Source organism: Aspergillus terreus, genomic scaffold, assembly GCF_000149615.1.
Source record: "Aspergillus terreus NIH2624 scaffold_13 genomic scaffold, whole genome shotgun sequence".
Taxonomy (NCBI): Eukaryota; Fungi; Ascomycota; class Eurotiomycetes; order Eurotiales; family Aspergillaceae; genus Aspergillus; species Aspergillus terreus.
Genome location: NT_165936.1, coordinates 810,802 through 826,236, shown reverse-complemented (window position 1 = coordinate 826,236; position 15,435 = coordinate 810,802). Strand labels below are relative to the sequence as shown.

General features: G+C 53.5%; 8 protein-coding genes across 8 annotated transcripts; 4 read left to right on the top strand and 4 right to left on the bottom strand.

Annotated features, from left to right (window-relative positions):
• Positions 1 to 524: 524 nt before the first annotated feature.
• Positions 525 to 2,228, top strand: ATEG_08789 (uncharacterized protein; the record flags this gene model as incomplete). Its single annotated transcript, XM_001217374.1, has 4 exons — positions 525 to 596; positions 647 to 719; positions 774 to 950; positions 1,003 to 2,228. The coding sequence occupies 4 exons, from the start codon at positions 525 to 527 to the stop codon at positions 2,226 to 2,228; spliced, it is 1,548 nt and encodes a 515-aa protein (XP_001217375.1).
• Positions 2,229 to 3,082: 854 nt separating this feature from the next.
• On the bottom strand, positions 3,083 to 3,873 carry ATEG_08788 (Sas10/Utp3/C1D family protein; the record flags this gene model as incomplete). Its single annotated transcript, XM_001217373.1, has 3 exons — positions 3,083 to 3,427; positions 3,477 to 3,643; positions 3,693 to 3,873. The coding sequence occupies 3 exons, from the start codon at positions 3,871 to 3,873 to the stop codon at positions 3,083 to 3,085; spliced, it is 693 nt and encodes a 230-aa protein (XP_001217374.1).
• A 356-nt stretch (positions 3,874 to 4,229) lies between these two features.
• ATEG_08787 (ketopantoate reductase family protein) lies at positions 4,230 to 5,480 on the top strand (the record flags this gene model as incomplete). Its single annotated transcript, XM_001217372.1, has 1 exon — positions 4,230 to 5,480. The coding sequence occupies one exon, from the start codon at positions 4,230 to 4,232 to the stop codon at positions 5,478 to 5,480; it is 1,251 nt and encodes a 416-aa protein (XP_001217373.1).
• Positions 5,481 to 6,035: 555 nt separating this feature from the next.
• ATEG_08786 (uncharacterized protein) lies at positions 6,036 to 7,067 on the bottom strand (the record flags this gene model as incomplete). Its single annotated transcript, XM_001217371.1, has 3 exons — positions 6,036 to 6,260; positions 6,313 to 6,876; positions 6,927 to 7,067. The coding sequence occupies 3 exons, from the start codon at positions 7,065 to 7,067 to the stop codon at positions 6,036 to 6,038; spliced, it is 930 nt and encodes a 309-aa protein (XP_001217372.1).
• A 567-nt stretch (positions 7,068 to 7,634) lies between these two features.
• On the bottom strand, positions 7,635 to 8,924 carry ATEG_08785 (uncharacterized protein; the record flags this gene model as incomplete). Its single annotated transcript, XM_001217370.1, has 3 exons — positions 7,635 to 7,647; positions 7,727 to 8,230; positions 8,281 to 8,924. The coding sequence occupies 3 exons, from the start codon at positions 8,922 to 8,924 to the stop codon at positions 7,635 to 7,637; spliced, it is 1,161 nt and encodes a 386-aa protein (XP_001217371.1).
• A 523-nt stretch (positions 8,925 to 9,447) lies between these two features.
• coq4 (ubiquinone biosynthesis protein COQ4) lies at positions 9,448 to 10,366 on the top strand (the record flags this gene model as incomplete). The annotated part of the gene is made up of 2 exons (XM_001217369.1): positions 9,448 to 9,664; positions 9,720 to 10,366. 2 exons carry the CDS (start codon positions 9,448 to 9,450, stop codon positions 10,364 to 10,366), a joined length of 864 nt encoding a protein of 287 aa, XP_001217370.1.
• Positions 10,367 to 10,621: 255 nt separating this feature from the next.
• Positions 10,622 to 11,218, bottom strand: ATEG_08783 (DNA-binding protein; the record flags this gene model as incomplete). The annotated part of the gene is made up of 4 exons (XM_001217368.1): positions 10,622 to 10,905; positions 10,961 to 10,971; positions 11,023 to 11,105; positions 11,195 to 11,218. 4 exons carry the CDS (start codon positions 11,216 to 11,218, stop codon positions 10,622 to 10,624), a joined length of 402 nt encoding a protein of 133 aa, XP_001217369.1.
• A 1,680-nt stretch (positions 11,219 to 12,898) lies between these two features.
• Positions 12,899 to 15,119, top strand: ATEG_08782 (guanine nucleotide exchange factor SEC2; the record flags this gene model as incomplete). The annotated part of the gene is made up of 3 exons (XM_001217367.1): positions 12,899 to 12,906; positions 12,977 to 13,619; positions 13,677 to 15,119. 3 exons carry the CDS (start codon positions 12,899 to 12,901, stop codon positions 15,117 to 15,119), a joined length of 2,094 nt encoding a protein of 697 aa, XP_001217368.1.
• Between the last annotated feature and the right edge of the window lie 316 nt (positions 15,120 to 15,435).

Genomic DNA, 15,435 nt, shown 5'->3' with positions numbered 1-15,435 from the left:
GATATAAAGTTAGTAAAAGACCCTGCTGATCATGGGTTGGTGGGAAAGGGGGCCGATGTCTCATGGACTACCCTATGAGACTGCTAACCTGTGCAAGATAGAACAACAACGAGATCCTCCCTTGCTCTAGCACCATTCCTCTAGCCCCATTCCAACATACGTGCACTGTCTTTCGCCACCCATCCCACTGCATAGCGCCCTTGCAGCGAAAACATGCCTCCTTGCCACGCCTAGTACGTCCCACAACATGTTTCCTTGCCACGCATAGTACGTTACACGACCGCTGCTCCCTGATAGGAGACTTATCTGCACGGAACGTGTCGATTGTAGATGGCGAGAATGGCGAGAATGACGATAAATATTCCTCTGTAGACCATCCGCTCATTGCGATCCGAGGCTTATATTGTAAACCAACTTCGTCAACTTAGCTGAACTCGAAAGATGGACGATCAGCTCCGGCTCATATGGTCCCACGTACTGGATTGCGATCCACAGGAGATTGACAATGACATGAACTTTTTTGAATGTGTGTTATCGACTCCATACCATTGGCCTGTGACAATTCTGACCGTGCTTGCACAGTTGGCGGCGACTCTGTAAGACGTCCGAGGCGCAAAGACGAGTTGATACTAACCACAAGGACCAGGTCAAAGCCATCCAAGTCGTCGCAGAAGCCGGATCGCAAAACATCTGGCTGGATGTCGAGGGCCTCGCCACTCGTGAGCCAAACTGCTAAATGAGCTCCACTGCCATGAATCTGACAAGTCCAACAGATCCCACTATTGGCTCCTTGTCATTGTATCTGTCACAATCTGCCCGGAAAGGCAAGGGTACGGCGCCCTCGAAGCCTCAGACCTCACCCTATGAAACGTACGACACGTCCATTATCGAGGAACCCCATGCTCTCAGGGCATTAGCACACAGGATTGCCCCGGTTGCACCTCTTCAAAGTATGTGTCTTCAGCTTAGGACCTCGTTCACCCTGTCTGACGGTATGAGTAGAACGGATTCTCGAACATACCGAACAAAGGATATTAGCTCCACTTATTTTTGTCTACGAGCTGAAGGGCAACGTGGACGAGGATAGAGTGGTTGATGCCCTTAAGGCCCTCACGGCAAAGCATAACATCCTGCGCACCACCTGGGCCAAGACCAGCATGGGTTATTGCCAGGTCCTTCTCCACGAATGCGAGGTACTGTTCTCGACCGTGCGTGGGAGCATTGGCGATCATATCAAGGAGTGTGAGCGCACAGTCTTTGGTCTGGCAGAGCCAATCGCTCGCTATGCTTTGGTCTACACAGACCATGGCTCGACCTTCTTGACGATCACCATCCACCACGCTTTTAATGATGCTTATAGTCGCACTCTGTTAGAGCGCGACCTGGTGCGAGCACTTCGAGCTCCAGATGGCTTGAAACGAGACCCAACTCCACCATGGTTCGGTGATTTCTCATACTACCTGGTAGATCACATCGATCCAACGGCGACCCTGGAGTATTGGCGCAGGTATATCGGTGAATCCACGGCAGAGATTTTCTACCGGACTCCCTCCGACCTCGAAGGAGTTGGGGGCATCGAACAAGTGTTGCATCATCGACTGGATGCAGGTCTCCAGGTTGGAACCAGCACGGTCATACTCGCGGCCTGGTGTCTGGCTCTGGCCAGTCACTCGGGCCTGGACGACTTTGTCTTCCTGTCTGCAAAGATGGGCCGCAGCCTTCACTACCCAGGCATCGACCAAATCCTGGGGCCGATGTTGGGGGTCTCTGTGGTCCGGTTCCGGACCCCGGAGAGGAGCTGTTCGACGCAGAAGTTCCTTCAGGATATCCTGCGGGAGTCGTCCAGGCACGGGCCCTACGAAGCGGGAATGATGCCATCCGTCCTCCGTCAGCTGCGGCCCATGCAATGTCAACTGAACATCAGACTTGGGACACCGGGGATACCTAAGACCCGAGTGACGGATGAGCTGACTATCTGCCACCGCAGGGACCTGCAGCCGATTGATTTCATCCCCCAGTCGGGAGTTTACTTTGGGGTGGATCAGCATCCTGAGGGCCTTCATTTTATCCTGAGGTATCAGCGCAAGCATGTCAACGACGACCGCGCCAACTCCCTATTCAAGAATTTTGCACGCCTGTTGATGCGCATTTCCGCATCTCCTGCGGATGCTCCTATCGGGGAAATAATTAAGGGCGTCGATAACGTGGGTGATGGTGTGCAGGCTTGACCATTACATTCATCCTATTTTTGCTCGTGAGGGAGATAGTTTGTTCCGGGGATTGAACAAGATCACAAGGGGGACGACCAAAGTACTTAGGAGCTGTTCAAAATAAAAGACTTGTTGTTCCTCAGACATGCTTATAGGACTTGGTATCATATATTGTCATGTCAAGAGGGGAGGGTCGATCAGAACGACGATGAGATTGATAGAAGGGTAGAGGGGCGCTAGGTCTAAAGAGGCGTCTTTGAAGCCTAAGGCTCCAACCTTTATCATCCAAACTCCAAGTAGCTGGCTTCAAAATGCCGACAACGGTACGTCAAGGCAACCTACGGTTGTCCTTCTCGACTCAGAAAGAGTGGCGAACATCTACGGTGTACGGAATTGCTAGAGCCCTACAAATACACAAGAGTCGTGCACTTAAATGGTTTGATTCGTCTTTGTATCAAATTGGCTTATCCATCACCGACGCCCTTTATGTACAGAGTAAGCTCTATCAAAAGAGCACCATTGCAGCCTCCAGTTATGGCCTGCAGGAGACCACTATCAACTGCCAAACAAATGAAACAGTGCTGAGCTCCTGTTTCATCGGGAGATTGACCGCCGATCACCGGCGAATTCCAGCTTGAGACCAGTTTTGGCGCATCCCATATTGACGTAGGTGGGACGCACTGATGTTCCCACAGCTCCTGGGTAATCCCCGAAGGACCATTGCGGCCCCATTGAGAGATTTCGGACCGCACAGATGGATATTGGCGGAAGAAGCGAACATACAGCTGAGTCCAGAGCCGCGACAAGATAGTCGGTCCAGCCGGGCCATACATTGTCGGGTATGTAGTATATCGTGAACGAGTTCCTGATGGTTATGATTGTCTCGCTTTCCGCTTTTCCATCTTCTTCTTTCTCCGCTCTTTGCTCTCCTCCTTGCGGCCTTCTTTGCTTCGCTTGTTCTTCTTCTTGGCTGACTTGTCGCCAGACCCCTCGGCTTTTTCCTTCTTCTTGCCCTTGCTTTTGGATTTCTGTTTCTCCGCGGCTTCGCCTTCAGATCCTTCGTCCGAGCCGGACTCCGATCCGCTCGTAGGGTTTTTGGATGATTCTGCCGGTGTCGATCCAGACTTCTTGGCCAGTAGCGATGCCTTCATCTGTGCGCGCGCCTTCTCCTTGGCCTCCTGTTCTTTCCGCTGCATGTCCAGCTTGTCATTGCCAGCCTGGCCTGTGTTAACACCTCACTCGGCAGTCGCGAAAAGGTATACGTACAAGTCCATGTTTGATGAAGCGTCCTGCGGCTTCCTTGTCGAGTTTCATCGTCCGCTGTTCAGGCTCTGTCTCCAACGCTTTGATCTTCTCGAAGTACTGCTTTACCCGCGTCAACTCCCGAAACACGGGATGTTCTTTAGCGTTCACTCCATGAAGACGGAGATAGGCTAAAGTCGTCAGTATATAAACAGGGTCATGGGAAAACTAGCAACATACAGAAGACTAATGATTCCAGCGCGTAGGTGACCAAGACGTGAAATTTCGCCTTGTCCAGCACAGGAAGCTTTTTGGACGTCTCCGTGAGCGAGCTCTTCAAAATTGGGCCCAGAATCTCCTCCAAATCGTCAACGTTATCATCTAGCTGCTCCAGCAGCGGTGTGAGATCGGGTACGTCCATGTTGTATGAGATAGAAAAGTATGGCGGAGGAAAGGGTCTGGCCTGTCGCGGAAGAAAAGCAATAATGTCGATTTTTTATCTCCGGGCGGTGAGGTGGGCGGTCAGGGCCATCGTCGCATCATCCTTATCGGTCCAACAACAACTTCATCCTGCGATAATGCCAATTTCTTGACGCTCCTCGTTTGTCTCCGCGGTCACCCGCGCCAATTCCCTGGTAGATCTTTCCTTCGACACCCTTCAAAGTGTTGTACATACTAGGGCGCCGTCCGCTACTGCGGACCGGCATTTCGGAATTGTTTCTTTCCACCAGATCGAATAATCCCCCAACTATCTGCAGACGCTTTCTCGCAACATGGATGCAAGACGCCGATGATGTATCGCGGGACAGTGGGAAGCGCCGGCTATCGGGGCGCATCCACATCCTAGGCCTGGGGAACGTCGGCACGTTTGTCGCGCACTCACTAGCCAGTCGCCCGTCTCCTCCACCAGTTACTCTCCTTCTGCACAATCCGGATCTTTATCGGGCTTGGCTGGAGAAGAAAAAGTGTCTGGCTGTCAATACTAATGGCCTGGATGATATCAAAACCGGCTTCGACGTCAACGTCCTGCATGATAAAACCTGGCATTCGATTCCCTACTGGAACAAGGATGGCTCCGCGGAGCATGGCAAGGGGACCGCTAACCCGGATCCCCGCGAGGAGGAGGTCGAGGAGTCCCTGTCCCAGTCCATGGAAGATGATGAACAGATCGAATGTCTTATTGTCACTGTCAAGGCGCCCATGACAGCGGTAGCGCTCGAATCCGTCTCCCACCGCCTGACGCCCGATTCGACCGTGTTGTTCCTCCAGAATGGCCTGGGCGTAATCGACGAGATCAACCAAAAGGTCTTTCCCGATCCGCGATACCGGCCGCACTACATGTACGGCATCATCTCCCACGGCCTTGCGCGCAAGGACTCATTCCAAGTCCTCCACACGGGAGTCGGGACGACGATCCTAGGCTCTGCCCTCCCCGCCAACGCAGTCGGCGAAATGCGCGACAAGGACGTAGATGTTGCCCCGAGCACCAAGTATCTCCTGCGCACGTTGACCCTTACCCCGCCACTTGTTGCGGTCGCCGAGACGCCGTCCTCGCTGATGCTTTACCAACTGGAAAAGCTCGCGCTGAACTCCGTCATCAACCCATTGACCGCTATCATGGACTGCAAGAATGGCGAGCTCCTCTACAACTACAGCTTCACCCGCATCATGCGCTTGTTGTTGATGGAGATCTCCAGCGTCATCTGCGCCCTGCCCGAGCTGCAGGGCATTCCCGGCATCGAGAGCCGGTTCTCGCCGGAACGTCTACGCTCGCTAGTTACGCGGTTAGCTGACAAGACCGCAAAGAACACCAGCTCCATGCTACAGGATGTACGAGCCCGGAGAACCACGGAAATCGAGTATATGAATGGCTATATTGTTCGTCGAGGCGAGGAGTTAGGTGTGAAGTGTGTGGTGAACTACACGATGAAGCACCTGGTGCTTGCCAAACAGCAGGGCTCGAAACAGAGAGAATCTGGTGCGATTCCTATCGACATCCTTGGCGGGCCTAAAGAGCCCAACACTTGAAGTGTCTTGTGCTTTTGGCATGGCGAACGGCATCTATCTTGGCCGCATTTCAGCACGCTACAGCCTCAATTGCTGTCTTGCAGAGATCCTCGATTTGTCTCCAGCGTTTCAGCAGCCAGTCGAGTTTTTCTCGATTCTTCGGGTCTTGTGCATCCGACGCGGCACTCTTCAGCAGGCTGATTGCCGCGCGTGCTTCATTTGCATAAGTCGCTATCCATTCTTTGATGACGGCTGCAGTCTTTCCGGCGTCAACGCCCTTGGTGGAGTAGCCAAGCGCGTAGTTGCGCCAGTCGTTGAGTGCCATGTACTTCATACAAGCAGCGATCTCGGTGCGGTAGCAGGCGCCCTCGGCTGTTACTTGGTAGTTGCTGGTCTTGTATTAATAGGGATACTTGTGATGGAAGTCTGGAAGGCAAGACGAAGCGGCGAATTCTTGTGCATACCCGTAATACTGCTGGAAGTTCAGCTCTTCGTGGAGGTCTGGACTCAGATCCTGGAATATGATATCATCCAAGTATAATACTTCTGATTCGTTTTCGTCGAGATAGAACCCGTCTATTGCGTGTTAGCTATTGGCCTGGTTACATGGATGACCATCGGGATGTACTTGCATTCTGTCAGAAGAAAGTCATTCGGATGAGGTCCGTAACTCATGTAGATCTCCTCTCCTTCGTCTGTATCCGAATTAGACTCTTCATGTCTCATGAGTGGATGGATTGCTATACCATAATGTTTTGTGGCTCGAAAGACATACTTCTCCCCATCAAATTTGACGTTGCACTGGAATCCAGGTCAGCCCAGTAACAATCTATACCCAAAGCATCATCCATACCGCAACATCAGAATGATTAAAGTAATCGGCAAAGGGCAGCATCGCCATCGCATCGTTACTGTCCTCCGGCGGCTCCTCCCCGGGCATCAGATAGTAGAAACACCTCGTGTTAACAATGAGCCAGTGATACGAGAAGCTCTCCCAGTCCGTGTCGGGGAAAACAGCCACCACGCTGTCCCACGCTTGCTGGAGGCGCTTCTCCTGCTGCGGGAGAAGGTTCTGGTGAGGCGTCTCGTACTCGTGCTCGAGCTTCTGTTTCGTGATGGTATTCCACGCGCCCGAGATCGAAGGCGGAAGCACCGTTGCCCCGGATGCTTGACCGCCGGGCACTCGTAGCGACGACGGCCAGAGAATGGGCATGCTGTCTTCAAAGTCCTGGCGTGAGGGCCATGTTCTTCGCCATAGCTCATACGGACTGAGATCCTCTGCGTTGCCGTTGGTGAGGAACGCGGCTACTATGGCGTGGACTGGGGTTCCCGCGGGGAACCTGCTGGTGAAAGACGCAGGAACGCGCTCAATGGTTAACATCGCCTTCAGTGGGACGGTGACGATGGCTTCATCTTCCTTCGTGCGGTTAGTTATGTCGTTCTGCGGGGGTCGCGTTGGAGCCTTACTTCTATGTCGCGTGTGGCTATCATGCCTAATCCACGACCGGGGAATCGCGCCGGGCTGACTCCGTTCACCTCGATGCCCTGGGAGAGCGCCCATTCGGTGAACCGTTCATGGTCTTCGCCGGGCCACCAGTTTGGTTTCATTTTGCGGCGGTACAAGCGGCTTGGCTGGCGGCGTACTAGGTCTGCAGAGATTTATATCAAGAACGATCAATTGGTGTTAGAGGCATAGCAAATTCGAGGCTAGGTGCTACATGAGTGACTCTGCATGTTCATGTCGCGTCGAATTGCGGAATAAGTGGCCAGGTCTGAAACCCTGTTCGAAGAGTTGTTCTGTCCATCTACATCGCGATGGTGGACTGTGGAAGTAGGCGACACGCTAGACCTGTATAGGAATGTTCTGCCTGAGGCATGAATATACTACACCCAACGCACCTCAGAAATTGGTATGCCTCTGTCAAGACTTAGTAGTTAAACCTGCCTTCAACTATATATAGCACGTGGTATAGGTAGTGCCTGCTCAAGCTTCTTGTGGTATTGCATCAAAGTTGCCAAACAAGTGGGCTACGAAAGATGTAGCCTTGCTGCGTTCGACTCTACTAAAGCACCTACAATACCAACATATTACCTGTACTCTACCGCAGAAAGTCCGACGTAGCCAATGCATGTGTCTTAGTAACATGAAGGAACTCGTCAATGGACGCGAACTCGTTAGCGGAGGCCACTGGAAGACCGTCATTAGCTCAGCTTACAATGGATGCCAATGACACTTACTACTCTCAGGACTACAGCCGTATACGTACGCTGGCACGCCAGCGTATCGGTAATGCTTGCAATCGGTAGCGCCCATGGATGGAATAGCCACGGGGAGGGAGCCCCCAACAAGATGAACACTGTTCTCGAGACATCTGATCATGGGGTGATCAATTGGAGAAAAGCTGCTCGGATTGCTCGCAGCCTCCTGCTTCCTGAGCGTGATTGTTGCATTCGAGTACTGTTGCTTGATTGAATCCAGCACCGCAATAACTTCCTCCGCTGTCAACCCGACAGGCAGTCGGATATCCAACTCGAACTGGCAGGTGTCTGGAATCATGTTGACTTTCATTCCACCCTTGATCGTGCCAATGTTGACTGTCGGTCGGGCGATAATGGTCGATGTCCCCGGACCCATAGCTTGATCGATAATAGCCAGCGTTTCGGGATTGTGCAGATGAGCGGCGATTTCAGGCTGTGCACTGACATTCAGGGATTCAACCGCTTCTATCGCATCGGCGAGGAACCCAGTCGCAGTGCGGATGGCTCCCTTACTATCACGAATCTGTCAGTACACGTCTGCAAGTCCACTGCAGTGACAGACCTCAGATTCAGGTACGCCCCGTGGGCCCCCTTGGTCATCACCGTCCCCGAAAGTCGCAACGTCCCCTTTTCAGAAAACCGAATAGTCTGACCAGTCGGCTCAGCGCTGAGCATCACATCCCCTCCCCACCGCGCACGATCGTGCTTGATGAGATACTGGGTGCCCCAATGTCCTCCCGTCTCTTCATCGGAGACAGCACAAAGAGCAACGCTTCCTTTCAAAAATTCCCTGCGCTCATATAGAAAAGCGTACGCTATCACTAGAGACGCTGTGCCAGACTTCATGTCCACAACGCCTCGCCCATGAATGCGGCCATCACTAATATCACCCGAGTAAGGATCGCGTGTCCATCCCGTCGTATTACCTACGGGAAACACATCGATGTGGCCGTTCAGGACAACACGAGGCCCTGAACCTTTGCCTCCTTGGAACTCACTGACGATATTAGGACAGCCCGTCTGGGGCTCGATGATCTCGAAGGGGATGCCTTTGCTGGCTAAGTAGTTGGTAAGGACTGCAGCCGCTGCTTCTGTATTTCCCGGAGGGTTTGGGGAGGCCGCCTGGACGAAGGATTGCAGTAATCGTATTTGATTCTCTTTATCGGACTCGAGTGCCTGCAACAGTGATCTTTTGGCGTCTGCCATGGTGAAATCGGGTCGCTAAGATGACAATATGACGTTGACTGGATAATGCTAACCAAGGTCAAAAGAATCTGTTCGATTTATCAGGCTGCGGAGAAGACGGCCAGCATGAGTCATTGCGTCCCTCGCCATAACTACTCGATAGCATGCTTACGAGTGACTGCAGATCAGCCAGCTTATCGCGCGCATCTCGATGAGTCCTCGCGGTAGTCATTCGGTTATTTTGACAGCTTATGGAGGACAGGGAGTGTGAATTTCCTCAAAATTTTGAACTTCGAGTCTTGTATTCGATATGTAAGGCGTTGTCTTGGGTAGCCTGAGCTAGTAGTCTGGATGTAAGTATAGAACAAGTCTAGAAGACGAATCTAGATAAAGCAGTGGGAGAAGAGCAAGGCAAGCTTATCGATCTTATCAGTGCGGCACGTGCCACATCCGGAGCATCGGACCACCCGAATCTCAACTTCTCCGCCGTCTTCCAACACAACACGGTCATGTCCCCAGCGACGTGTAGCTCTCTGGACGCAAAATGTCGATCCTAGGACGGCGTGGAGCCGCCATTGTCGCCCGCGAACTTCCCTTACCGGCGTCCTCATCGTCAATCCTAGCCTCGCATCCTCGAGCCTTCTCCATCTTCAGCCGTCCGCAGCCCAAATACCCCGGCCATGTGCCATTGAACGCCATCGAGCGCGGTGCGCTGGCCGTGGGCTCCGCTGTGGGAGCTCTGATGAACCCCCGGAGAGCTGGTACATCCCCTGTCACGAGACCATCGGCGAGACGCCTCCAACTAACACTGCGCAGACCTCATCGCAGCGTGCGGCGAAGCTACCGCAACCCCCTACTTCATCTACCGCCTCCGCGACGCCATGCTCTCCGATCCGACGGGCCGCCAGATTCTCCGCGACCGACCACGCATCACCTCCACGACGCTCCCGCTGCCATACCTTCGCTCGCTGCCGGAGAACTCGGTGGGCCGGACCTACGCCGCCTGGCTCGACCGCGAGGGCGTGTCGCCCGACACCCGTGATGAGGTGAAGTACATCGACGACGAGGAGTGCGCGTACGTCATGCAGCGGTATCGCGAGTGCCACGATTTCTACCACGCTGTGACGGGGTTGCCGATCTTTGTCGAGGGTGAGCTCGCCCTCAAGGCGTTCGAGTTCCTCAACACGCTGATCCCCATGACGGGGCTGAGTATGTTTGCGGCCGTCCGGTTGAAGCCAGCGGAGAGGGAGCGCCTGTTTTCGATCTATTTGCCCTGGGCGGTGCGCAGTGGGCTCGGCAGTAAGGAGCTGATCTGTGTCTACTGGGAGAAGATCCTGGAGAAAGATGTGAATGAGTTACGGAGGGAATTGGGGATCGAGAGACCGCCTGATATGAGGGAAATCCGGCGGATGATCCGCGAGCAAAAGAAGCGGGAGAAGGAGCGGTTGAAGCAGGCGGAGTAAGAATGTTCCACTAGGTTTGTCTGGGCCGGCGTTGGCATTATGTATATTAGTAGATTATTGCGGCCTTGGTCGCATCGCATTGGAAGATCAAATTCGTTAGCCGCTGGTACGAGATAGCGACATAGAGCGCAAAGAAGAAAAGATCAGTTGCATCATAACCAGTCGTAACGCCTATGACCACCCTGTCGATGGTGGAACCGAAGGGACCAAGAGACATTTTGTAAGATCAAAGCCACTACCAAATGCATGGTGGATTCACAGATCCAACAGGTCATCATCATCGTCCCATCCTCCTTTCCGACGGTTGATCACAATCTTGTGTTCCTCCTCGTCCTTGCGCTGGTTCTCGGCAACAGCGTTCAAGAGCTGTTTAAGCTGGTCCTCGGAGACCTTCTGGCGCAGTTGGCCCGTCTGGGCCAGCATGATCAGGCGGTTTTCGATATCCGCGGCCCGGGATTCCTTCACAAGGCGAATGCGGCCCAGACGGTCGGCGGCTTCGGGCTCGAGGATTTGGTTCAGGATCGCCGATCGACGTTCAGCTGGCAGGTGTCAGCGATGACGTGTGGGGGAGGGCCCTGGTGGTGGGTGGAATACCTTCGGCTTGCCTGTAGAATATTAGTCAATGATCATTTCTCCGGGCAGATTGCTGAACCTACTTTCTCTGTTCTTCCTGGTTGTCTCCGCCAGCGCCTCGACCGCCCCCTTGTTGCTGCAGCTGCGCAAGGCGTGCCCGCCTGATCTATATCGGAGTGAGCAACTGGCCTACCGGGGGTTCCCGCACGGCGTATCCCAACTTCCGATGGGATTCAATTTCAAGAGTGTACTCACCTCCTCTAGCTCCGCGTCGGCCATGATTCTTCGGTGTGGGACGTTCCAATCGAGGTGGATGGAATACAAGGGATGAAGCTAAGCAAGATTGGGCGAAACTGTCGGTCGTACCCAGGATCTCCTTGCAGACAGCGACGCGATGCAAGAAGGACCGAACGTGCCTGTGAGTTATGGTTTGGTGGATTAAAGATGTTGGAGAAGTTTCAACCCCACTTGTTTCAAGCCTGAGGCAGCAAGGCCGCAGCGGAGTGGGGCGCCATGAGGCATCCGTTCATCGCCATACAAAACCATACACCGTTCAATACGGCTTGTCCCTGTCGCGTCAGATAAGGTACCAGACCCCCATTCCGCTCTTATGGATACTACTAGGTACCTAACGCAATGGATCCAAATTACCTGCAGCATCAAAAGGACGAGGGGCGCGGATCCAACCCTTGATATCCGATATCCCGATATAAATAGGAACCGCGCGGGACGGCCTCCGATGTCTCAGAGCTGCGAGATTCCCTTGTTTGCTGCGAGTGTCGTCATCGGACCCGCCAAGGCACAGGTGTCTTCCCGATAGAGACTATTTCGAGATCGTCCAACTAGGGGAGAATAGTCGCACAGAAGCTTCTACGGAGTACAGTAAACTTCCCATTGAGTTTCGTCACAGGTTGTGCATGGCCTCATCAGGCATCGTCGCATTCCTCACATCTTTTTCGCCACAATGAGGGCGAGTCTGTAATAGAACGACCTAGATGGGCGCGCTGGCGCGAGGGGTGGCGGCAGAACGTGGCACCAAATCCGATTCAGGGATCTTCCCACATGATATCCGGCATGAAGATGTTTCAGTCCGTCTGATGATTCTGGCAGGTGAGAGGGAGATACGGTCACTGGAGCCGAGGAGATGCAGGCGACCGAGTGAGCAGTAGTCGCAGTGTATTTGTATCATTGCCAACGGGGCCATCTGCTAGTGATTGCCTCAAGGGGAACACACGGCCGGGGCGATCGGCATGCCCGATCCGGTGGCTGACTAAGGCTGGTATAACCACAGCAAATTCAATAATGGGAGGAGACTACCAGATGAATAAGAATCATTTAGCACGAGTGAAGGCACAGTATTAGTAGAGAATCGTCTTACCGTGGATTTTCGCCTAAAGTGGACGAATACTAGGTACCCCCAGGTACCTAGAGGTACTCCGTGCACTGGCATTCTCCCACTGTTAAGGTCGCCGTGGCTGGTACCTCCCGGTACTAGTGCGGTATTCGGTATTACGCCTCGACATTAGCGCCTCATCACTGCCACTCGCCTTTCTTCTTCTCTCTCACTCTCGCCATCGACGGCTTCTCCTCTTCTTCCCCTCTCGATCCAGAGACAAAGAGGGGTTCCTCCAGCTCCATCGTCTCCATTCTCCCTTCTTTCGTCATTCACACCCTTCGTCTATCCTTCGATCCTGTTTCCCTCCGTCGTGGTCTCCCCATCGACTTCCGCTCCCTTTCCCATCTGCCCATCGCCGCCCATTCTGCGCACTGGCGGGGACAGTGCATGACTTTCAACCCCCTACATCGTCCTCTCGATACATACAGCCCCCAACGCTCTTTCATCAGTCGACTTCGTTACAGATGGGAACAGTAAATCGAGCAGCATCTTCTCTGTGGTCGTGACACCCGCTTTCCGTCATTGTGCTTCCCATTGCTGCAATCCCGTAACCGCCCATCACCATGGCTGAGTACGTGATCGCCTTTCGCCTCTCCCCCCCTTGACCCCAATGGTGGAATAGTGACTGACTTTATCCCCAGTTTAATTGCCTTCCACTCTTACCATTCTCGCCGCAGTCTTCTCTCCCCATCCACCATGCTCCCCCGGACCACCAATCACAAACGATCCAATTCCACGGAGAACCGCTCCCTTTCTCCCGATCGAACACTCACGAAAGCGAAGTCGGCAAACGATCTGGCGGCCATTCTATCGCCCAGCCGACCAAACCCTAACCTTCGCTCGACGAGCGTCGGAAACCTTCCGGACAGCGGATTCAGTACGTTGAAGGATCCTCGACTAGGGAATCATCTCAATGCGTCCGAATCCTCTTCCCCGCAATCGCATCATCCCGATCTCAGTAGCGAAGTCGCTGCTCTCAGTGTGAAGCTCGTCGAAGCTATCAACACACAGACCACCCTGGATGACAACCTAGTCGCCGCCCGTCAAGAACTGGAGCAAGCACGGAACCGGATTCAGACTCTGGAAACAGAAAATGAAAAGTATCGGCGAGATATAGAACAGGAAGTCCTGGTCAAGAAGTCCGACTACGAGTATGAAATTATGCGTCTCAAGGCCGCCTTGGCCGATGAAAAGGCGCAGCGTGCTCTGGTCGAGAAGGAGAAAAAGGGAATTGAACAGGAACTGGAAACGCTAACAGCGGCGCTCTTCGAGGAGGCTAATAAGGTATGCGCCTTGTACTTGATCCAGATGACCTTCGACTGACTGCTTTTGTTCTCTCAGATGGTTGCTGCGGCTAAGCACGAGCGCGAAGCTGTAGAAAAGAAAAACGAGCAACTCCGTTCTCAAGTGAAAGACACCGAGTCACTGCTTGCATCGCAGCAAGAACAGCTCTCCGAGCTGAAGGCCGTCCTCCAGGGTATGAACGTGCCAAGAGAAGACATCGAAACCCGTACAGTCGCGTCGACGACACCCTCCTCCCCAGCTGGGCCTCAGCGTATCTCTGGAATTACATCGAATTATGCTGAAAGTCCCGCGGCGCTGGAACCCTCACCTGACATTGAAACCCACACTCCCGGCCCGTCCACCAGCTTCCCTCACCTTATCAAACCGGTTTGTCGGACCGATATTCAGGCGTTCGAGGATTTCAAGGAATTGTTCAGTTTGTCTTGCACATCCAAGCCTCCCAGCCGGGCTGCAAGCGGCTCTTATGCGGGACTGAACGTCATGAGTCTCGCCAGTTTGAGCGCCAGTGGGTTCGGGTCGGCATCTTCGTCGCCAGCGAAGGCGGCTCACTCTCCCAATGGAAGCTTATCGTCGCCGCAGCCCTCGACCTCTCACATCCCATTGAAAGAAACCCGCTTCTACAAACGCGTTCTTTCGGAGGACATTGAGCCGACGCTGCGACTTGATGCGGCCCCGGGGATTTCTTGGCTAACTCGACGCTCTGTGCTCAGTGGAATCTGCGAGGGGAGCCTCGTTGTGGAACCGATGCCGCAAAGCGTAAAGAAGTATGAATTTCCCTGTTCGCTTTGTGGCGACCGGCGGACCGGGCCTGTCAACGAGAGAACCCATCGGTTTCGCACCTCGGACAGCGAAACAGCTCAGAGATATCCCCTTTGCGTTCTGTGTCTCGAGCGAGTGCGGTCGTGCTGCGAGTTCACCGGATATCTCCGCCTAATCCTCGACGGACATGTCCGCGTCGGTGACGCGGAGGAAGAAAAGGACGCTTGGGAGGAAACGGTGCGTTTGCGGGAGAGAATGTTCTGGTCCCGCATTGGAGGTGGCATCGTACCGGTGTCTGCTCCAACCAATGGTGTTGAGAATGCCCCTGAAATCGAGCGACATTTGCATACCATTCCCAGTGTCTCCACCGATGATGGCCGGGATCTAGTCTGCGAATCTGCCGACTCTCCTGTTCTGCCTCAAGATTACCACGACCTGCCCGGCGACATAGATAGCCGCAGATCGTCTGTGGCTGAAGATCCCTATGTCTCTGCAGCTTCGGAATCACCGGCTAGCAGCGCGGCTGTCTCAGCATCTTTCGAGAACGAGGCCCCCAACATCGGCTCTATACCAGACGCCAAGTCGGAGCAAAGTATAGAACACACCACTATTGTCGCCGTTGATGTCGATGGCTGTGATCCCAAAACTCCATTGCCGGTCGAGGAGTCCGTGGTTCATGAAGCCACCGTGGAACACACCATTGACCACCAGACGCGATGATGCAAGCATCGCGTCTAGTCCTCATCGATATCCCTCTGGTAATCTACTGTCCCTTGGGATATTGACCTGTATTATTAATGCTTATTACGCCTTCAACTGTGTATATTAATGTTTTGTTTAGGCCATCCTGAGCCAAGTTTGATGCAGTTCCTACTGCATTCTGTCGTTTTGACTTTTAGATCGGGACACCGACTGCCGATGCCTGCGAAGAGCGTTCGATGTTTCCTTTGCCTTTGCCTTCCGTTATTCATATTTCATAATACCTAATGTTTCGCTGACCTTGGCTCCTGGCCCTGCCGTTTCATGCGTCGGACAT